The following is a 23,935-nucleotide window of genomic DNA, read 5'->3' as shown; positions in this document are numbered from 1 at the left end:
CTACCACATGAGGATGGAGTAAGATGCATCCTGCTGCTTCCTATTTAGAGAGAATCCCCACTGCCACAGTACATTCACTAAGCTGTTTGCTTCTGACCAGTTAAAGGACTGACTTAAAGTAATTACAAGTCAGCGTTTTCCACCGATATATTCCAAAAATTTATGGTTATAAGTATTGCAGTTTAGCTGGTGATAATTCTTTCATCATGTTATTAAATTTCATAACTTTTCCTAACCTCCGTTCCCAACTTCCTACTGGAGTCTCCAAGGAAAGAAAAACAGAGCAATGGCTCCTACAGATAAATAACACCCAAAAGCAAAACCTTAGCTCTTCACGTGTTATATAGTCTATTTAATCCCAGTACCGTGCTGCAGGCGGGAGATAAATGGCAGCAGTTCTGGGTGATCAGGAAGCATGAACTATCTAAGTCACGCTGTGAAAAGGCAAAGTAATGTGTGCGTCAGCATTCAAAAGCTTTCTTCCGAATTCCTCTGCCTACCTCGAAGTATTGCTTCATTGGCTTGAGCTTTGATGCTCTTGAGTTTCTTGCTCTTTGCAGTTTGCAGGGCTGGTTCCTAATGTAAGTGCTGAGGGTATAATGGTTTCATCCCTGGGAGCTGCAGGCTATTAATCCAATTGTGGAGTTCAGATGACACTTATCACGGAAAGGTGACACTCAAGTAGTTTTTCTTCTAACTCGGAGATTGGATTGGTACCTTAGATTTACACATTTTATGAGTGTGTGGCAATGATTTTTGGTTCCAGTGTTAATCAGGCCTTGGGTGTGGTATATATATATATATATATATGGGGCCTAAGCCATTTTTCTGGTTGGGCCTCATCTCGAACAGCATGTACCAAATGCACTCCCTGTGGGTAGCTCACTGATCAGGAAAGTGGGAAATAGGATGGTGCAGCTGCTATGTAAAGGCAGCCTGCAATCCCTTCTAAAGGAGTAGCTTTTTTCAATGGTGAATAGCAGACAGTGATAGTGTGCAAGAACAGGTAGACTTACTTAGGCCAAGGACCCCAAATGCACCAGTTGAATGCTTATTGGCAATGTAAGCAGCAGGAATGAATCCTCTCCACCCTGCTCCACAACCCCCATCATGGACAATAGTTGTGAAGATGAATTAGCAAAACCAGGAGAGCAGGGAAAACAAAATGCCCCCAGATCCTGGCTGCAATGCAAGAAAACATAAGACAATCTGATTAAGCAACTTCAAATGATGAGTAGAATGTATTGGTAATTTTCTACACGGTTATGCGATGTATAATTCTATTTAACAGCGCAAGATGCAAATGCAGGCATGGGAGGAGAGATTCTGTTTGCTTCCACTGTGCCCAGGTTACAGCTTAATTGGCTGAACCAGCACATGAGATTTGAAATGTGAGTTCGCCAACAAAGAGTAACCTTCACATTTTCTGTGATCTTTTACGCTGGCTTAAGATTCAATTCACAAAACTGGCCATGTCCCCACGGACAGGATTTTTCAGCCCCGCCAGGTTCAGGGAAGGAGACGAACGAGTGTCAAAAATACTGTGGGTTCTCATCCTGGCCTGGGCTGTTTCCCCCGGAGGCAGGATGGAGGGAGTGGTAAAGGCTACCCCACCTGCAAGCGGTGGACAACCAGTTGAACTAAGGATCTACAAGGCCAACTGGGATTTTCCAGTTAGCCTCCAGGTTCCCGCAGGTGGCGGGGGACAGTTTAGGTGCTTGGAGGCAGCCCCTAGCCACGGACTGGGGCAAAGGTGTGGGGTGGGGGGATAGATCTCCATGCAGTCGGGCCTAGGTACAACAGCAACCACAGGCCACCCTGTGTGGGGTGGGGAGGGGAGTGGGGTGGGGGGGAGGGGGTGGGGGGTGGGGCGGTGAACTACCCCCCTCCCCCAACCCCCACCCACGGTGGTGGGCTAGCTGCCGAATCTACTTTCTATTTTATACTTGATGAAGTTGTAGAGAGTGCGCCTCCATTACTAGGTGACCATTTCCCACAGAGTGTGGGCTTCTCACCCCCATTCGGGCCTGATGAAGCTCACAGGGAAATCCTGCCTCAGGTTCGATAATGTGAGATTCCACCGGTTACACTGGTTCAAAAAGGCACTTCGAATTGCACTCATTTTCTTCGATACATGGGCACCCGGAGGCACGCTTTAAAAGCTTTTCTTCTCAAAGATATTTTACTCTAAGAAACTGACCTAGTGTGCACCAATTAAACTAGTAAATGATTCAGTATAGATTTTAAAGTCATTTTCGGTGATTTAAATCAAATATAAAAACAGACTTTTGGGACACTGGGTGTCAAGGGGGAGACAGACATTTGTAATGTTGCATTCTGTAAACAGGTCTGGTGTGAAGTAAAAGATTGGTGTCTGATCTCCTTCTTCACCAACCGGCTTCTGATTGATGTAATAGTAACCTGGTGCAGTTTAATTAATCACAGTCTCTGCCAACGCAAAATGGCCGTGTGCGCCTGCGCACTAGTCTGCGCGGACGTCACTCTGCTCAGTCAGTTAATATCTTGATTACACACAGGATCTAATTCTGCTACGATGTGTTCCAGGCAAACAAGATGTTGGGCCATAATACGTTTAGTATTGAGTAACTGGGACAGACTTGGTTCGTAATCTAACTGAAATTTGAAAAGGAGAAACGTAACACAAATAGTCATATCCTGTGTTGCAGAAAGCGTAAGTTTAATGGGATGAGTTACAGTGTAATTGCAAACAACCTGTAGGAAATGACCGCAAATTGAACATCTAAATGTATCAATGCCACATCCTGTAGGTCCCCACCACCCCATGCCCACTACCACCCAACTCCCCTGCCCCCTCACCCATTCCAGGTTCGCAAACTTTGCATGCAGACCTGCGCTAACACTAGAACTGCACATGTACGGCATTGACAGCAAACACAGCCTTCATTATTGCACCTAAATATCCTTAACTTTAATAATGCAGTTAATATACCATTAACAGATTCCCTTCTTTTCTTTAAATCGAAGCTTTGTAACACACGAGCAATATTTCAAAACAAATCGAAGAAAGCAGAAAGAAAAAATGATTTTCCATATTCTCAACATCACATCATAATAGTGCAAGACATCCCACTCCTAGGACCTCCAGTAGTCACTTTGTGCAAGCATTCCCACAATTGATGACTTACATCAACCTGTTTTAGCTTGGAAGTTTCTTACGGCGGGATTTTCTACACCCGCCTGCCGCCGCAATCTAACGGCCCTGCTGCAAGCCTCACCCGTGGCGGGTCCTGCCCATGACGGGCCGGAAAATCTTGGCCTTAGATACACTTTTTAGCATCTCTTTTATACCAGCAAAGTCAATCCTTAACCTTTTCAGTCATAATTTTTGTCAAATGTATGTTACCCCACAGGAAATGATTATCTAAAGAACATTCAATGGGCAAACTATTCTCAAAATCCCCCTTATATAGAATTTCCCCCAAGAATATTTGGCAAATAAAATCCCATATCCACCGCTTCTATAAGAGCCAATGTTTCTGCGGTTAAAATACTTTTAACCATCCTTTTTATTTTCTCACCTACCCAGGCCAAGGTTTCCATTTTCTCCCACCAAGAATATTATTAAACCAGCTCTTATTAAATTCATTCACGGGATATGGGCTTCGCTGGCTGGACCAGCATTTATTGCCCATCCATGGTTGCCCTTGAGAAGGTGGTGGTGAGCTGCCTTCTTGAGCCACCACAGTCCATGTGTACTCTAATACCCATCTGGAAGATTGGCATGAGAAGCATCACTAAAAATTTCTAATTTCATGTCCTTCAGGTCCCCCACGACTGGAAACTTGAAAATGAATTTCTCAATATTTAATTTTTTTTAATGCTTTATTTGCCCTTAAACATCTTCAACTGTAGAGTTTCATTGCAGCACTTAGTTCCAATACAACAAAGCCAGCATCTGCTCTTGTCTGAGTGCATAGCCAATTCACCTGTCCAAACAAGCTTCTTAACTGGTTTGTTTCTTCTTTAGATGTAACATTATCTTTCTGAGAAAACAGAGCATGATTTATCAGGATATGAGTAACATGATTCAAGGTTACGCCAGACCTATTTTTCTTAATGTTTAAACCTATATATTTAAAGGCACCCAAAAGCCTGACTTCCAACTTTAAATTCTCCTTTAATCTTATTTATAACAAATTGCTCAAATTCCACAGGACCTCCATATATAAAATCATCAATACGCATCATAAAGGTGCCTAAGAATTTCCCTTTGTGGTACCAGTAGAATATTGTTGGATCTGTTTCAATTGAGTACAGCCTTCTTTCTGCAAGACAGATCTGAGAAATACCATACGCTTGATGCATCATTCAATCCATAAATTTCCACAGCTTAATTCCCACAGCTTCCCTTCTGAATCACTTGCCTCTTTGGACAGTTTCAAAAACACTTCTGAAAAATTTCACCCTGCGAAAATACATTTTTTATATCAATCGACCTACATTCCAACAAATATGTGGCTTACAGAACAAAGAAAAATTTTCAGGATTATTTTTCAGGATTTTACATTCTAACATCCTGATCCACAAGTCACTCTTCGAAACCTTGAGCCATTAGTTTCACTTCAATCTTATATGCCCCATCCATACATATCTATCTGCGTGTTAAGGCTGGCTGTTCCCTATCTGGCATTTCAGACTAAACACCAAATTCCTTCCAACTATCTAATTCTTTTTGTTTTGTCTCTCTTATTAATTTATCTTCCAGTTTGTTGGCAGCCACCAAAACTTCCTGCTCATAAGGGCTCCTACTTTTAGTAGTGTTTCCAAATTGTTCTATTGCATAATCGAGTCAAGCATAGCCTCTACTTGCCCTCCCATTTCTTTTTGGACTATTACTACAGAACCTCTCCCTCCCATGGTCAGAGGTTCCATTGCCAATATATATCGTTTTCTAGCACAAGATTCACTCCCAGATCCACTATGAGAACTCGCACTGCATTTTCTTGTTTTCCAATCTTTCACCCCATTTTGCCAATCCATAGAGCTTTCTTGTTCATCACCTTGGACATTTAGCCAATACTTGAACAGGCCAGTCGCTTTCCCTGCTTTCAAGACAATAATCATAGCCCCTCAATCACTGAACTCTTCTGGTATGTATGTCAGCTGAACACTCACTCTAGGCATTTGTCCTTTGGTTAAAATAGCCCTGTCCTGTGTGTCAGTATCATTCTACCTATCGCTATCTGGCCCCTGATCTGTGTTTTGTTCCTCATAACTGTCAAACATGAGGGTGTCTCATTGCCTTCTATCAACTGCACAGATTCTGAAAGTTTGTAACCATTCCCAATTAACCGTGACGAATGGACCTTAATAGCTTGACTGTAATGTTGGACAGCCACTGTCTTACCATCACACCCTATCACCTCACCTGAACCTTTCCCCTCTTTATACCTATCTCTCATAGTATACTAAATCCCCAGGATTAAAACTTTTCTTGAATGGTCTGATATGATGCGTTAGAGCTCTCCCAGTTTTCTCCAAGTCTTCAGCCTTGATGAATGCCCTTCTGCCTGCGTGTAAAGCATTCAAATGTACAGGAAAAAAATGGAACTAATTGAATAACCTCTTATTGCAGGGGGCTATCACACATCAGTGAGTAATTTGGGATTCGTCCCATAGACCAATTGTTAAGGATGATACCCCCCAACCACCTGAAGTGAATTCTTTGCATGGACTCCCTATTCCAGGCAGTTGTTAGCTAATTGACCAAAACCAAATATTTGAAGGGAACTTAAGTAATTGAAATTAAAATAATATTATGGGGGGAGATGATGCACTCCGGGGGTGTCTCTTTATATTTTTTTGAGAACAACAGTTAGACTAATAAACTAATTAATGATCAACCCCTTAAAGGTGCACCAGTAACAAATACTAAACTTTAAAGGAAACTGATCAAAATTAAATTAAAATAACATTTTGCGGGGGGATAATGCACTCCAGCCCCTGCGTTGTTCACCGGCCTCAAGGGTACAGGTGGACACCAGATGCTCCCTTTCCAAGGACACACAGATGCAAACATAGCTGCGGAAGACAGTCAGGCCACATGTGCCCCTCCTTCCCCCCAACACCACCCCCACCCGATCAGGCGACACCCTCGACTGCCTGCTGCCTGGACCTGTTGATGGCTACCTTGGCCAGGCCCAGGAGCAGGCTTACAAGAAGATCCTCCTCTCTCATCACCCCGCACCACACTGGGTGACCAAAGATCAGGAGCGTGGGGCTGTAGTGCAACCAAAACTTGAGGAGCAGCCCCTTCAAATGACTAAGAAGGGCCTGCAACCTTGGGCATTCGACATAAACATGGAACACGGATTCCCCGAGGCCTTACAGTCCGTGAAGCATCTTAACCTACAATTGCATGGCACTGCTGCATGCAACACCCCCCAGGCCAGGTGCCTGATGGTAAACGGGAGGACTCCCACGTACAGAGCCCTCCACCGGGGACCTCCCCCACCACCAGATGGCAGAACAGAGCGCCACGGCGTGTCCGGACGGTAGATGAAGACAAGGAAGTGAAAGGTGTGCAGCAGCAGCCCATACAGGAAATCCTTCCCTGCTGAGTGGAAGGCACAGAGGGAATTTCCGCGAGATGGCTCAAACTGTGGGGCTGCAGCTCCCGAAGGAGGTTTCAGGGCTTGGGGCCGATGTGAAATTGCATCCAAACGGGGGTCAGCTCGGATGGGAGCCTACCGCACGCTTGAGCCGCCTCGACATCACAGGTGCCGCTGGGGTTGAGCACCACGTTTTTAAGGCTCTGGATGGCTTTGGCCGCGAACTGGACATCAGCAGACACCCAACATGCAGTCCCTCTTTATACGCTCCGGAGCACTCAAATCAAATTAAACCAAATTGAAAAAGTTCAATGAATTTAAACAAAGGGGACAGTCCCTTAAAGGGATACTGAAACTAAAGACAAAATCTTAAAGGAAACTTACCAACTCAAAGTAAAATGTTGTTCTGTGGGTCAATAATGCAGCCCAGTCCCCATGGTGCCCACCATTCATGAAAGGCCTCAAGTGTGCTGGTAGACACTGCATGTTCCCTCTCCAAGGACACCCGGCCACAAACATAGCTGTGGAAGAGGGGCAGACAGTCAGGCCGGAGGACTCTCTCGACCACCCACTGCCTGGATCTGTTAATGGCCAGGTTGACCAGGCCAGGAACTGGCATACAAGGAGGTCCTTCCCCTTTTCCATCCCTCTCCGTACCAGGTGCCTAAAGATCAGGAGAGTGGGGCTGAAGTGCAACCAAAACGTAAGAAACAGATTTGTAAGGAAACTAAAAATGGGGGTGTAAACACCTACAGCCTATGTGCGCGTGGTCCACGGACTCCTCTAGGCTGCAGAAAACACAATCAGCTTGGAAGCCCATGAACCATTGGGGCCTATGGTTGTATGGGACTGCTGTGTGCAACACCCTCCACCCCAGGTCCCCGGTGGTAAGGGGAAGGACTCTCACGTAGACAGCCACCCACTGGGGACCTCCACTGCCACCAGACGGTAAACGAGCTTGTTTACCGTCAAGGCGTGTCTGGGCAGTAGACAAAGGTGAGGAGGTGAAGGTGTACGGCAGCAGCTCATACAGGAAACCCCTCTGTGTCGAATGAGAAGGCGCAAAGGGAGTTTCCGTGAGACGGCTCAAATTGTGGGGCTGCGGCTCCCGAAGGATGTTTTGGGGCTTGGGGCCAATGTGAAATTCTGTGTGAACAGGAGTCAGCTCAGATGGGAGTCCACCATATGCCTGAGCCGCCTCAACACCACGGGTGTGGTCGGGGCTGGGAACCATGTTTTTAAGGCCCTGGATGGCTTTGGACATGGGCTGGACATCAGCAGCTGCCCAACATGCAGTCCTTCTTTATAGACTTCTTTGAACTAAAAAAGTGATCAATAAATCAAACTAACAAAAAAGGGGAAGGGGGGTAAACAGCCCCCAATTGGGCACTGTAACTAAAACAAAATGTCAAAGGAAACTTAAAGTCCCTCTTTATATATGCTCAAGGTACTTAATCAATCAATGCTCTCCACCTACATATCCTTAACTTTAATAATACAATTATCACACCATTAACAGTTACCACTCTTAAATAATCAAGGAATACTTCACAATGGAAGGAAAGAAATAAACTATTGTGTTCCATTGCACTGCCCGATTGTGCTGATTCATGGAAAATTTTACACTTATGACAATGCAAGTTAATTTTATCAGAAACTTGAAACGTAACCTAAACAGCACAATTTTGAGTACATTTTGGGCAGCATTTTCCAATTATGCTAAAGCAGAAGCTCTACTCCATGATGTTTATATTAGATTCACTCCCCTCACATTCCCCCCCCACAAAAAATAATTTTCCATTGATTAAACATCGTCACCAACTTACGGAAAATGAGGAAAATTCCAAGCAGGGGTTGCTTATAGCAATTAACATTAATTTAGCTGTTTAACCCAACTGATATGATGATTTTTTTTTTAAAACCAATTCCCCGAGGAGGTCAACAGCACAAATTTTGAAAAAAAAATGATTTTAAAAAGCTGCCAGATTATGCAGGAGAAACAGATGTCAAATTTAGCAGAACTATTTCATAATCATTTCTAATGAGCACATGGGGAATTTTTTACTGGGAGCAGGTTTCGGGAGGGCAGGGGCAGCCATCAACCTTCCTTCCCCAGTATCTCCTGTTTGAGGTAGGACTATTTTAACTGCCTGGCATCACTTGCATCTTTGTGGGTAAGTTGCTGGCAGATGTTGGAGCTACAGTAGGGCCTTGGGGGCTGACAGCAAACTCAAGGGCATCAGAGACCCGGACTTTCCTTCAGAAGCACTGTTAGAAGTTTCCTGTTAGAGCTTCCACTTTCTCCCCCATCGCAGTTTCACGTGTATTAATGTTTTGCTGTATTCATGAGCCTAATAAAACGGTCCAGTTAAAGAGGCTGTGGGTGGGGATGGAGCCGACATGTTTCTCCAAGATGATTTTCAACTGCACTGTCGCCGGACGGGATAGATTAAAATTGCCCCCTCAGTGATTAAAAAAAGTTTCTGATGGGGAACCTCTCCTTAACAGGAGCTCCTGATGGCGAGATTCACTCTTTAAACTTTAGGCACAGCTCGGATTTTGCCTTTATTATTCGGATGAGGCATTAAACCTTGAGATCCTAGGGCGCTGTTGGAAGGAGAGCAGGGGAGTTATCCCTGGTACCCTGGTCAATATTTATCCCTCAAACAACATCTCTGAAAACAGATACTCTGGCAATTATCACATTGCTGTTTGCGGGAGCTTGCTGTGTGCAAATTGACTGCTGTGCACATCACAACAGTGAATACGTTCCAAAATAGCACTTCATTGGCTGTAAAGCATTTGAGGACGTCCTGAATTCATGGGGCTGGATTTCCAGCTCGGCAAGCGGGCGCACGCCTGACGCACACGAGTGTGAAATGATGCGCGATGACATCGGGCAAGCGTCGTGACGTCATCGCGCACTCGTGCGATATTTTGGACGGCGGGCGCGCGCGGGAGTCGGCAGCGAGCCCGCCAACGATTAAGGGGGCTGTGAAGCCCAATCACAAATTAATTAAACTGGATTTTTCCCTGCCCATCCAGCCTTTTAGTTGGCGGGCGGGCGGGCGAAAAGGCCTAGCGGCCTTGGGATTTTTGAGGAAACCTCATCCACGGGTGGGATGAGGTTTCCGATGTTCATTAAAAATGAAATTAAAGACATTTAAATCTCATTTTTAACACGTCCCTGCTCGTGTGGCAGAGTCACGTGAGGGGGCAGGCTTACCTTAATTTTGAAATCTTTATTTAGAATGTTAGAAATCTTCAGCTCCCTGAGGCGGCTCTCTGACTTCAGGGAGCTTTCACTGCGCGCTCCCCAGCGCCTGCGCTGACTTCCGCGCTCGTCCTCCTCCCCTCACCCACCCAGGCAGCACTGAGCGTTTCAGCGCGCGATTCACGCTGGCTGCCCATCAATTGGCCAACCAGCCTGAAACCACGGCTGGGGCGATCGTGGGTGGTGGACCATTGCACGGCCACTCCCAAGCCCACCCGCCCAACGGGGAGAAAATCCTCCCCACAATATAAAGGCAAGTCTCTCTTTTTTATGTTTGTCCTTATATCTTAGCTATTGGGCCCGAGTAATTCCAGCAAACACCAATGAGGCATCAATTAGTCTGACTTGCCTGTGTGGTTGAAGTGCCTCAAAGGGCCACAGGCTACAAAGACATATGGGTGAAACAGAGGAACTGCCTCGTTGCAAAGATCGCAATTACTAGAAATGTTAGAAATAATCTGGTTAGGTGTAGGGCGTTATTGCTGTTAAGGGTTATTGACTCCCTTGTCTCAAAGTACAGAAATCTACTGGTGCTGTTCAAGCAGAAAGGGAAGTAAGGATACTCTGCTTTATGTGAAATGCTTCAACTGTATAAACATGATTATCCTGCATTGAGTTCACTTTTTAAAGTGTAAAACCTTCATCAGACTATTTAGTGAAAGAAGTGAATCAAAATATCCGATTTACTGACGCCACTAAATTAAACCCATAGGGAGGAATTTTCCCAGAATTGCACTAAGTGCGGTAGCGGGCGGGTAAAATCGAGTCCTACCCACTGACGACAATGGTGGGTTTTCACGCTGTATCTTCCTGAGCCCGCCTCATTATTTATGCATTCCCGGGAAACACGCCGTTTCCATGGCGAGCGGGCGAACGAGAGCCCGCTCGTCATCACCTCACTGTTGCATCACGCCGGCCGCCATCTTTAAAAAGCAGCCGCCAGCAAAGCACTCATTGCCACCAGCTCACCACTGCTGCCTGGGAGACATGGCCAGCAAAGGAAAAAGGACTGCAGCCCCCTGCTTCAATGACGGGTCCTTCGAGCGACTGCTGGATACCATAGAGGCCCACTAGGATATGCCCTACCCCCACTCTGGCCGCAGAATGGTTAGCAATGTCATCAACCTGGCTTGGGGGTGCGGTGGCAGTGGTGGTCAGCGCCAAAGCCCATCAGGAGAGGACAGCCACCTAGTGCCGCAAAAGGATGAATGATATCCTCCATTCCGCCCGGGTAAGTCACTCTTTTCATCACTCCCAACTCACACACTCACAAACCTATCACACAGACACAGGGCCCTCACTCACTGCCAGTGCAAGGGACATCACCATTCACTCTTTCACACACATCACCATTGTCCTCATCCTGTCCATGGGACCACCCACCACCCACACAGGCCAGGCATACTTATCATCTGACCTGGCAGGCATCCTGATGCACTCTCCCCATCTCTATCCATGTAGGACAAACTGGCTCACAACAGGAAGGAAAGGTCGCAGACAGGTGGAGGGATGCCAGAAATCAAAGTTCTGACAGAATTTGAAAACAGAGCCATCCAGCTGGCCGGTGATGACCAGGACTGGTCCTGTGCTGATGGTGAGGTCGGTGCTGCCCTACCAAGTGAGGATCCAGCAGTGCAACATCCATCAGATAACCATGCCGTGAGTGATGTGTCCTCTTTCACAGGCCACTGCCATGTACTAATTATCTCCCCTTGCTTTCGCAGGCACATCTGTCAAACAGCTGACAGATTCCATGAACCAGGGCCTGCAATCAAGGTCCAAAGAAACCTCTGAAGAGGAATCTGAAGGCACCCTCCCTGAAGTCCCATCACAGCGCTCACCCACACCCTCCACCAGCGCAGAGACACACACCTCGGTGGGACCTAGCTTTAGAGTAGCCCCGGGATCACAATCTGTTGAGAACATTGCACTTTCTGATCCACAGCAGGCGGAGGCAGGGAATTCCCAGGTGTCTGGCACTCAGAGAACTGCTGGAGGCCAGAGCATTGCTGAGTCCGAATCAGATGACAAGCCTCTGGACTCGGTCATGTCACAGTTGTTGGAGCTGCAAAGGCAAGCTCGGGAACAACAGGAAGGGATGTCCACTGCACTCCTCAGATTGCAAGGCACGATGGAGGAGTCCGTCTGCCTTCAGGCTGAGGTGGTAGCACCAGCATTGCACCACACCGAGGTCAACACTGGTAGGATGGCAGCCGCCATGGAGACCTTGGTCCAGGATGTCACTCCTGCACTGCTGCGCGGGCTTAACTCCATCACTGTTGCCATGGTTGGCCTCCAATAGTATGTATGCAAAAGGGATGCTGGGCAGCTCAATCTCACTCCAAGTACCCGTTCCGCTCACAGAGTCAGCCTGGGGCTCTCAGGCACCCATAGGGAGGAGGATCAGCAGGTGCACGCTCCGGGGTCATCCACCCAGGTAACTCTGGGAGTGACTGGCCCATCCGAATCCTATCTTCCTGTGACCTCCGCAGATCCAGCTCCACAGGCCGAGGAGGGTGCCACTGCCACACAGCAGGATCCCGAAAGCAGGCTGCGGCCCTCCAAGTCTCGGCCCTCCAGAAGGCTCCTGCCAAAGTCATCACAGACTGGGCATCGCAGTCAGCAGGCTGCCTCCACCTCTGCTGTGGATGTCCGGTGAGCACCAAGATGTAGCGGTTAGAAGCGTTAGGTAAAAGTAGTTGCATAGCCTGGGCACAGGTGTTAATCACCTGTAAATACTGTTCATTATTGTCAATAAACTCCTAAGAATGTCACCCTGCCTATGGCTCCTTGTTCTGATGAGCAGTGTTCTTATCACTCAGATGTGAAACCTTTCTGCACAAGATAAAGGCAGGTGTCTCAGTCCAGGGCCTCTTCCCTGTGCTTTGTGCAACCTTCAGACCAAAGTGATGGTCCAGCCTCACACTCCCTGGACACATTACGGATGCCTGCACCTCGATGGTGCTTGTCATTGCTGCCAGAATATAGCGGGCAGGCACCAGAGTTCTCTCATTCTCCCTATGTGCGCTCAGCACCTTTAAGGTGGGGCTGGCCCCCATCACACCAGCATCTGCGACCAGTGATGCTGTGCACCAGCTCCTGAAGGGCTGAAGTGCTGAAGGCGGACACAGCATCAGATGCGTCTAAAGTTTCATGGCTGCGTCTCTGAGGTGGCCCTGATGATGGAGCGCAAGCGAGCTGCCCTCGGCCAGACAGGAGTTAGACATTCCCAGAGACTGAGTGAAGATCTATGGAGTGTCCACACTGCATGTTGTCATCATCCTCCTGCGATTGAGTGTCTATTAGGGCCTTCCCTGCATCTCCATGACAGGAGCAATCTCACAGAGGGTACTGATGCTGTGATAAGCCAGACTGGAGTCAAATGTTCACAACTGCAAAGTGAGGATCTTCGGGGAACCTCACTGAATTTTCATTATTATCCTCCACAAGTCTGGCAGCTATGAGGGCCTCCCAAGTGCACCTGCCTCATCTTGCCAGTGCGAGAGCTTCATCCCCATCATCGTCACCACCAAGGATCCCCTCACCCTCATTCCCATCAGTGCCTCCTCATCAGAGGAAACATGTAGCTCCTCCATCTCCTCCTCAGCCAGCTCCTCACCCCGTTGCAGCGCCAGGTTGTAAAGGGTGCAGCAGGTGACGACGATGATGTGTGACACCCTCTGTGGACTGTATTGCAGGGCTGCACCAGACCGGTCCAGGCACCAGAACTTCATCTTCAGCAGCCTGATGGTCTGCTCCACCAAGTTGCGAGCTGCTGCATGAGCCTCATTATAGTGTTGCTCTGCTGCGAATGAGGCTGCTGCGTGGGTGTCATCAGACACAGCCTCTGCAGGTAGCCCTTGACCCCAAGGAGTCATCCCTGCAGCCTCTGTGGACCCTGGAAGACTGCAAGGATCTGCAAGCAACTGAGGATGTAGGCGTCGTGCAGACTCCATGGAAACCGTGCGCATACCTGCAGGATGTGTTTGTAGTGGTTGCTCACCAGCTGCACGTTCAGTGAGTGGAAGCCCTTGCGGTTGATGAAGTCCACTGAGTGTAGCAATGGAGACCTGAGCACCACATGAGTGCAGTCAATCGCACCCTGCACCTGTGTGAATCCCAAGATCAGGGCGAACCCAATCACTCTTGCATCCTGGCTGTCCCGGTCCCGGGCGAAATGCACAAAGTTGTGTGCCATGGAGAAGATGGTATCCGTGACCTCATGGATGTATTTGTGAATGGAGGCTTGAGAGATCTTACTGAGGTCACCTGTGGAGCCCTGAAAGGAGCCACTGGCATAGAAATTGAGTGCTGCAGTCACTTTCACAGCCACTGGCAGTGGCTGCCCTCCATGTCCCCTTGGCGCCAAGTCCTGCAGTAAGTGGCAGATGTGAGCAACCAGATTCCTAGACATGCGCAGTCGTCGGTGACACTGGTTCTCAGTCATCTGCAGGAATGGCATGTGGTATCTATAGACCCTGGGTGTCGCCAGGTTCTGACCAGCCACGGCTCGTTGTCGCTCCTGGGCAGCGTGTGCAGGAGTCTCTGCTGCCCCTTCTTCATGAAGTTGCTGCTCCTGCCTTTGTCTGGCCAGGTGCCTCAGTCGTTCTCTCCTCCGTCTTCTACAGTCTCTGTAGGCCATCAGGCACACAGCTAGGTCACCAGGATCCATGATCCTGACGTGGTCCTCCTGCAGCATGAAAAAGAGAGAGACGTGGTTATCATGGCTGTACTTAGCACCTTTCCTGGCCCTGTGTGACCGCCCCTTAATGCTTCCCGGAGAGTGCTGGTCACCTCTCAGATAGCCAGAGATGAGTGCTCTGCATGGCTGCCCTATCACCCTGAGACATGGGGGACACTGGTCCAAACCAGGATGCTGAGATTGCAAGGGGCTGTGAGCGCCTCCAGCAATGACTGCTACATGGCCAGCGTTGGCGAGGAGATTGTACAATGTGTGCAGTCCAACTGCCCTGCAGTCCGATAAAGTGGTGGCGGACTCAAGTCTGTGCCAGGAGTGTGGGGGGGCGGAGGGGGTGGTGTAAGGCATGGAGCGCTTGGTGGCCCTTTGGTGCCTCTGCATTGCTTGCGCGGGTGGGCAGCTTAGGAGCCCGACCCCAATCATATCACTGTGGCTGTGCCTGATCTGTCTCAGTTGCAGAGGCATGGTCAGTTTATACAGGTGTCCCTAAATACGTGGTCACTCCCCTCACTTATTCTGCCCCCACCTCGATTGCCTGTGCGCAGGATGCAGCGCCAGGGCAGCACTTGACCCCCCCCCGCCACCCCTCAGCACTCGCCTCCGAGGCTAATCAGCACTTGCCCCCAGACACCCATCATCCCCCCCTGTCAGCAGTCACCTCTGAGGCTGGCCAGCACTTGGCCCCCGGACACCATTGCCCCCCACCCCTCAGCAGTCACCTCCAGGGCCAGGCATCAGTTGCCCCCCACCCCCTGAGGCCTGTAAACAATGGGTGAGCTGTGGAGAATGCTGCTGCTCGCTTACCTCAGTTCCCACAAAGTGAAGGCCGCCAAGTGCACGTGGCCTGTGTGCTGTTGTGAAACATGTCAGCGTGTTTTCCCGCCCACGTGGACGGGCGATACAGCGGGGGTTCCAAGAGCCTGGCGGGATGACCTTTTAATTATATGCTAATATATTACAATTACCTCCCCACTGACCGATGGCGGGAAACGTGGCCCTCCGTCAGCGGGCTGAGTGGAAGATCGCGACCCGCCTTCACGCTGTCGTGAAGTGGGTCCTGCCATATTTTCCCCACACGCCGCCTATCACGCTCGCTACCAGCGGCCTTGGAAAATTCCGCCCATGGTGTCCCATCATTTTGTTGGTGCTTATTCCTATTTAATCACAGGTCTGCCACTGAGCGGAGAAAGTTGGGTGGGGGGGTTAAATTAAGAATCAAAGGGGCTGATTTTGACAGCCAAATTGGCATCGGCAAGGCACTAACGGCCTGAACTGAGGTCAGTAGACGTGTCAGTTTGGAGGAAGTATTATTGACTTGAAATGCTGGGCTGAATTTTTATTTGGCTGTGGAGGCGGGACCAGAGGCGGGCAGGAGGTACAAGTGACAGGAAGTCATTTAAGCCAATTAAAGGGCCAATAAGGCCGCCCTGCCAATACGAACCTGAATTTTCTAGTCAGCATGCAGGCCCCGCCCCACTGAGGCCGTAACCCAGCCAATGAATGGAGGCAGCCTCCCCAGGGCAGAACGGGGCTCCAGCACTCCATCATGAAAGATAATTGCCCCAACCACGATTTCCAGAGGCTGTCCTGCTGACAGTCTGGCAACTGTGGCCACTTTTCATTATCTCCTTAAGTTTCTTCAGTGGAAATCTTGAGGTGCCCTCCCATTCCCCAATCCATATCGGCTGCCGATCTCTCAGTGCTGGAGGGCCTCCAATTGTCCTGCAGCCTTTGGGAGCCCGCCCTCCCTCCTTATTTGGACGGGGCTCCCTGAGATGGCCACAATTTTCCACTTCCTCAAAAATCACCCTCTGTGTCCCAGTGCCAGTATTTGCGGGTTCCGGGTGCACCTTTCCTCCCAACAGCAGGTTTGAGGTCCAGGAAAGAAAATTCAGCAATTAACTCTGCTTTTCCCATCACAGCTGTTGCCAGACCCGGTAAGTATTGCTAACACTTTCTGTTTTATTTCGGTAGGCTTATCACGATGGGAGTCAGTTAGCTCGGAAGGCTACAGAGTGGTACAGAATGACCCTAACTGCGCGGGTTCAATCCCTGTATCAGCAGTGGTGGTTCATGGAGATTTGCCTCATTGCCTTACTCCATGCTTGATGAGTAGTGGTGCCCCTCAAGCTATATAACCCACTTGTCTCTCTCTGACAGAGACAAGTGCCCATGGTGCCTCTTGAACTATGGCTCACCACCCCATTAACATCTCACAGGAGGTGATCTCCTCCCCAGCCAGAAGCAGCTCCATTCCTTGCTTGAAGAATTCAATAAATCAGTGTTTGCACCACATGAGCCAGCAACCGGTTCCACATGCTCACTATTCTCTGAGGAAAGAACCTCCGAATATCTAAAATAAAAGCAAAGTACTGAGAATGCTGGGGACCTGAAATAAAAACAGAAAGTGCTGGAAAAGTTCAGCAGGTCTGGCAGAACCGAAGAAGAGTCATATAGGCTCGAAACATTAACTCTGTTTCTCGCTCCACAAATGCTGCCAGGCCTGCTGAGTTTTTCCAGCATTTTCTGTTTTTATTTACTCCAAATATCTAACCCAGCCCTGCCCTTTCTTAAGTAATAAGAGTGAGCCCTGGTCTTCTCTAACCTATTCATTCGATACAATTGTGCTCCACCAACACAATCCAGCACTTCATGTAAATCTAAATTGCCTCCGAATCGGAACTTCTCTAATATATAGAGAACCAGCTCTCTTGAGCCTATCTTGGTGACTAAAGATGCAACTGGGAAGTAATCTGTGATCCTCATCTGCACCCTTTCCAAAGCCTCAAAGACTAAAACTGAACACAGTATGTGGACTGAGGCCTAGCCAAGGATTTGTACAAGGACAAAATGTTTTTTTTTTAATAGTTAATTTTCCTGTAAGCACACACTCACATTTGCTCTAGCTATTATTTCACAGCATTGCTCCTGAACCATTAGAGATTGACGCACTAAAATGCCCAGATGTCTCTGCTTCCCCACTGGCTTTAATTCTTTCCCCTGAAGCGAGTATGCATGTTCAGCTTGACCTGTCCACATCCTCTTTTCTAAGTTAAATGTCATTTGCTAGTCATCAGCCCAATACCCTTGCACATCTGGATCAGCTTGTAGAAGTCAAGGATCCTCTACAGTCCAAACTCTCGCGCTTATCTTGCTATCGTCAGCAAACTTGCAGATAATTCACCCAACACAACATCCCTATAGTTAATGAAAATAGTAAATAGAAAAAGTCCTAGCCCTGTGGGGCGTCACCGATGACTGATCTCCAAGCAGATCCAAATTGATTGACAACCAGTTCCTGCCTACCGGCTTGTAGCCAATACTCAATCCAGTGCAGTAGAATTACCACTCATTCCAGAAGATTCTATGTTGTTCCACAATGCTAGTGATTTTCTAAGTCATTTGGAGTTTGAGAAATCCACCTGGAAACATTTCTTACACTTTGTGTGTTTCGTGAAAACACATAGTTTCTAGAAACTCCCATATCATGTACATTTCTCACAGCACTTGTTTTCATGTCTTGGTATGATAAATTGACAATTCCAACAATCAAATAACTAAAAGTCAACTACACTTCAGTGCTGAACTCCAGTTCAAGCCAAACTCCTTGTCATCATACTGCTGCCTTCTCACATCTATCACCTCCTACAAAAATATTACATAGTAGACTATTAATCTCATTAAAGCATAATGGCCTGGATTTTACAGTCAGGACCAAAAGCTTCACTGAGAGGTCTAACAATCTCTGCGGCGAGAACTTTGCATTCTCTCTGTGTGTAATTGATTGTAGCAGTCTTTAATTAGGATCCCCAGCATGCAGCTGCAGTGATATCATCAAACTGTCCAAGCAGCCAATCACATTAAAGAATTCTCACAGACAGCCAATCAGGAAACGAAAAGCACTAAAATGAAATCACTTTTTAAATTTAAAAAATTACATACAGCAAAGTAAAGATTGGGACACTGAGTGAATGTAGAAGCTGAAATATCATGAAAAAACAGTAAAATGTTACTATTAAAGAAAAATTCAGAATATCTAGTAATAAATCATAATGGAGACATTTAACAACAGGGATATGAAAGCAGAAAAAGTGAAGCTCTTGGCTCATCCACTGATTTCACTGATTTACTGGTTCTGGGTGGTTGGTGGGTGTGGGGGCAGAGGGTGTTACACAGCACAGCATGTTGCAGAGTAGCGAATGACAGGCCACAATTTTCCATGTTCACCTGCACTTGTGCTAAATCCAGAGGTTGCAGTTTGTTTCAGAGGGATAATGATTGTCAATACTCACAGTTCGCCATTAAAGGCCCCCGCAAAATCCAGGCCAGTGACTTCAAGTGTGATTTTTGCTACTGTGTTACTGGTGCCAATATGCCAAGTAGGCTGGCTAGTGCATACTGATCAAAAAGTTAACTTTGTGGAATGTCATGGCAATGGTTCCTCTATGGGCTTGCCTGTATGCTTCAGCCTATGACCAATGACCACGACCCCTGAGCTTCAAGTAAACCCCATGGATTCTTGAACAAGAATGAAAATACTCTTTAATAATTGTTGTGATATCGGCCATCATGCAACAGAGAATGGTTTTTGTGCAAATTATACAATCAATCTTAGACTGTTGAGAGGTCGAGGGAAATTCAAGTCTCCCTGGCCTAATCGGTTTTGTATGTTTTCAACTCACTCAGAGTGAGAAGCAAACGACAACATTCCAGTAATAAATCTACTCTTAATGCATTATTTCTCAGAACAATTTCTACTCAAACCACACAGGACAAGGGGACAGGTACAAACTTGTAAAAGAGGAGCCTGAAAACGATGTCACGAAACACTTATTCACCTCATGAGCGCATAAAACCTGTAACGATGATCTGGGGGTTTGGGGTGGGGGCGTAGAGATAAGAGGATATTTCTGTAATATTAACACTTGATTTGAAAATTAATGATAGAAATTCAATTTTAACTAAAGGTTTAAAGTAAACAGATGAAATAAAGAATTTAGGAGGTTTTTTTTAACTTGGAGAGTGGTGAAAACATGGAATGGTCAAAGCATTGATCTGTTTAAGGGGAGGCATGCATTAATGGGGAGAATGGAAAGAGGGGTAAGGGGGTGAGGTGTGAAAAGAGAATTAAAGTTGGGGAGGACTTGAGCAGAATATAAACAGACTAGTTAGGCCAAATGTCCTGCTTCTGTGCTTTAGCTTCCATGTCAAGAATCTTTGAGGAAAATGAAACATTCATGTCTAAGATTCAATTTATATTATCTTTAATTCTATCAAAGCACACAAAAAATTTAAAATCAACTTCACTCACAGAAATCATGTTCCAATTTAATTCAACATATTATTGTGACAATTAGGCTGTTGATGGGCAGTTTGATTGACGGAGGAGACGAGCTATTCAATTCAAATATAAACATGTTATGTTATTTGTTCAAATAAGTGTCTGATCATCAGCTTTTTGAATTTAATAAATAGCTATTTTAAATTCCACTTGGCTGTAGTTACTGTTTTTAAAGGGATAAATCAGTCTGATCCTTTCAAATTAACAAATCTTTGAGACTTTCAAAAAGGCAAGAGGCTATCCAAAATAAAAAATAGAAAGGCTTGCATTTATATAGCACCTTTCATGACCACCAGTCATCCCAAAGTGCTTTACAACCAAGTAAGTGCTTTTGAAGTGTAGTTACTATTACAATGTAGGAAAAGCAGCAGCCAAATTGCACGCAGAAAGCTCCCACAAGTAGCACTGTGATAATGACCAGATAATCTTTTTGTGATGTATTGGCCAGGACATAGGGGATAACTCCCTTACTCTTCTTTGAAATAGCACCAAGGATTTTTTTTATGTCCACCAAAGAGAGCAGCCAGGGCCTCAATTTAACATCTCATCTGAAGATGGCACCTCTAACAGCACAGCACTCCCTCAACACTGTGCTGAAATATCAGCCTTGAATTTTGTGCTTAAGTCTGGAGTGGGACTCAAATTCACAGCCTTCTGACTCGGAGGCAGGTAGGCTACCCATTGAACCGCAGCTGACACCTGGGTCAGGATTTTACGCCCCACGGGCAAGCACGCGCCCGACCCAATCGGGCGTAAAATAGCATGCCATGACATTGGGCAAGCGTCCCGCCATCATCGTGCACTCGCGTGATATTTCGGCTGGTGGGGACGCACGAGAGTTGGCAGGGCGCCCGCCAGCAATTAAGAGGCCTGTTAAGGCCATTAATCAATTAATTTAATGCTATTTTGCGCTGCCCATCCAGCCTTATGGCTGGCGGGCGGGCGAATCGGCCTTTGGGCTTTTTAGGAAACCTCATCCATGGGCGGGATGAGGCTTCCAACATTAATTTAAAAGAAAATGAAAGATTTTTGACGTCATTTTGATAACGTTTTGTTCATGTGAGTGGGTCCTACGTGGGGACGTGTTTTTCACATGTCCAGATTCTTTACTTTTGTTCTTACGAGCCTTCAGCTTCCTGAGGTAGCTCCCTGACTTCAGGGAACTTTCAGCGCGCGCTCCCCCTGCGCATGCGCAGACTTTGGCGCTCACACTCCTCCCGCCCTCCGTCCCGTGCGCCCCCGCCCCCCCCGGGCAGCGCTGAGCTTCTCGGCGCGTGTTCCATGCTGGTCAGCCAGCGCGAGGTCGTGGTCGGGAGCCAATCGCGGGCGGCGTACTGTTCCCCAGCTGCTGCTCCTGGGCCTGCTCTGCCGTGCCCTGCCGTGCCCGCCCGACAACCCGAAGATCCTGCCCCTGATCTTTCTTTGAAGCAGATCTGTCAGAAATTTCCAAAGATCATGAGTTAGCCAGACCCTTCTGTAGTTAGTGAGAAGATCAAGAGAAAAACAATGCGTAAAAAGTAATTCAAATTTAGCTTAGCTTAGCAGGTGCCAGTTATTAATTATTTCTCTTCAATGTAGAGTCAAATAAGCCTATTTCTGTGAAAAAAAATGTTGAGTTAATATTATATTTCACTCATTAATGTTTCATAAACCTGTTTGGCAGTTAAAGCTGAAAACAATGTCTGATGGAATACAATTTGTTCTCAATTTGGGAAACAGCCCTGTTTCTTTCAATGAATAAATTTACAGAACTTACGTATATTAGTTTAAGTGTTGAATTGTCTTAAGTTATATTGATTCAACATTGCAGCTGTTAGTCAGCACAACAGTCAGCCAGACAGGGTGTGCTGGAAGGTCCTTATAATTTGTTAGTGGGGCTACCTGGTAAATGACTCTGCTCTATATGTTTAGAGGATTGTAAAATGTGTATGACAAAACCATAAAACCCTCTCTTTCTCTTTGTTTTGTTTTAGGTTTTGGCATGACAACTCCAGCAACTGTGGCAGGAAAAGTGTTTCTGATATTTTATGGCCTACTAGGATGTGCAGGGACCATTCTGTTTTTCAACCTCTTCCTGGAGCGCATCATTACCCTGCTGGCCTTCATCATGAAGGCGTGCTACCTGAGGCGGCTGCAGAGTAAAGGCCTACTGCCTCCCATCATTCGGCGGCAATCAGCCATCGTGGACACGGCCAGCTTGACTGGATGGAAGCCATCTGTGTATTACATCATGCTGATCCTTGGGGTCACAGCGATTATAATCTCCTGCTGTGCTTCTGCAATGTACACTCCAGTGGAAGGATGGAATTACACCGACTCGCTGTATTTCTGCTTTGTCACCTTCAGTACTATTGGCTTTGGGGATCTGGTCAGCAGTCAGAATGCAGCCTATACAAATCAGGGATTGTACAGATTTGGTAATTTTGTATTCATACTCTTGGGGGTGTGCTGTATCTATTCACTCTTCAATGTCATCTCCATTGTGATCAAGCAGTTCCTCAACTGGCTACTGAGGAAACTGGAATGTAGATGCTGCCCAAGGTGCCGGAGAGGGAAGATGCGCACTGGGCGGCGGAATGCTATCACCCCGGGACTGTCTCGTATCCGTAGGAACCATGTCTTGTCAGATGCAGAGGGGCCATGTGACAGTGATGGAGAGGGAAGGAGGCTCTCTGGGGAAATGATCTCCATGAGGGACCTCACTGCCTCCAACAAGGTGTCACTTGCCATCCTGCAGAAGCAGCTGTCAGAAACTGCCAATGGCTATCCTCGGACAGTGTGCATCAATACGAGGCAGAATGGCTTCTCAGGTGGGGTGGGTGCTTTAGCCATTATGAATAACAGGTTAGCAGAAACCAGCGAAAGTAGGTAATAAATAAAAAGCTTTAGTGGCAATCAGGCCAGTCAGATTTTTATTCAGAAAATGTACAAAGAGTTCCAAGGCTGAATACACATCCTGGTGTCTTCTACAACACATCTCCATTATACTCAGAGTAATTTATTACATCTCACTCCACATAAAATCCCAAGGTCTACAGGACCCCACTTACAACATACACTTTCCTGAAGAAGTGTCAATTATTACTAGAGTTTTGAAAGGGTACTTCCCTCTTCAAATTTACTTTTGTTTTTTGCTGTATTTCCTGATAGGTTTATATGGTTCTTTCCAAAAAGTGTGGATTCAGAGCGAGATCAATGATTGCACCATATTATTCAAAACTTCTCCAAACCTTTGTCATCTGGCTTTTCCCTGATGACAGAAATGTGCCTGCTGAGAAAACTCTTCTTCATATTTTAAATAAGGTGGAACACATTGCGAGTCCCTGCAGCCTCTGCTACCCAGATACAAAGAAGCTGTTGCACTTGTTTTATTTACAAATTGGCATCGGTCACATTTGTGAAGCCTTGGTAGTATTGGGAATGATATGTTATTCATATTCTAATTATACCAATGATCAGGAAATCCGAAAAATGCCACGGGAAATATTGCTATGCTCAGTACCCTGAAAAGCAATATAAGAACGATTGTGTGAACAACTGTATAATGAACAGGTTAATGAATCACAGTCAGACTCGCAAAGAGGTGAATGGAGTAGATTAAATGGTTCTGGCCAACTGTGTACTGTTCCAATATTGTAACAAAATTTAAATTCCTCACCAGATCCCCTCTTGCTAAAACAAATCTCATATCATTACATCCAAATTAAAGTTTTTTGAGGATCTTCCTCATATCTCCATAGGGGTCAGCAAAACCCATGCAAAATCCAATCTAATCCATACATAAAGTCCACAAGTAAATTATGATTAATTGGCCAGTCTGCATTCAGAATACAAACTCACCAAAGCTCCTTAGACAGCACCTTCCAAACCCACAAACTCTACCACCTAGAAGCACAGGGCAGCAGATTCATGGGAACACCACCGCCTGGAAGTTCCCCTCCACGGCACACGCCATCCTGCTTTGGCCTGTGGGCTGCATGTTATGGGGGGTTGGGGGTGGAGGTGACAGTGGACGGCTCACTCTTCCC

At 46.9% G+C, this 23,935-nt stretch overlaps 1 protein-coding gene across 1 annotated transcript in view; it reads left to right on the top strand.

Moving 5' to 3' along the window:
• LOC144689330 (potassium channel subfamily K member 12-like) overlaps positions 1-22,779 on the top strand; it is an 81,573-nt gene extending 58,794 nt beyond the window's left edge. Inside the window, exon 2 of the mRNA XM_078556366.1 lies at positions 21,881-22,779. Coding sequence (XP_078412492.1) covers positions 21,881-22,779 — 899 coding nt within the window. The remainder of the gene's footprint in view (positions 1-21,880) is intronic.
• The last annotated feature ends 1,156 nt before the right edge of the window (positions 22,780-23,935 follow it).

Source organism: Cetorhinus maximus, chromosome 14 (genome assembly GCF_964194155.1).
Source record: "Cetorhinus maximus chromosome 14, sCetMax3.hap1.1, whole genome shotgun sequence".
Classification (NCBI taxonomy): Eukaryota; Metazoa; Chordata; class Chondrichthyes; order Lamniformes; family Cetorhinidae; genus Cetorhinus; species Cetorhinus maximus.
The sequence above is the reverse complement of the archived record's forward strand: the minus strand, read 5'-3'. Positions and strand labels throughout refer to the sequence as shown.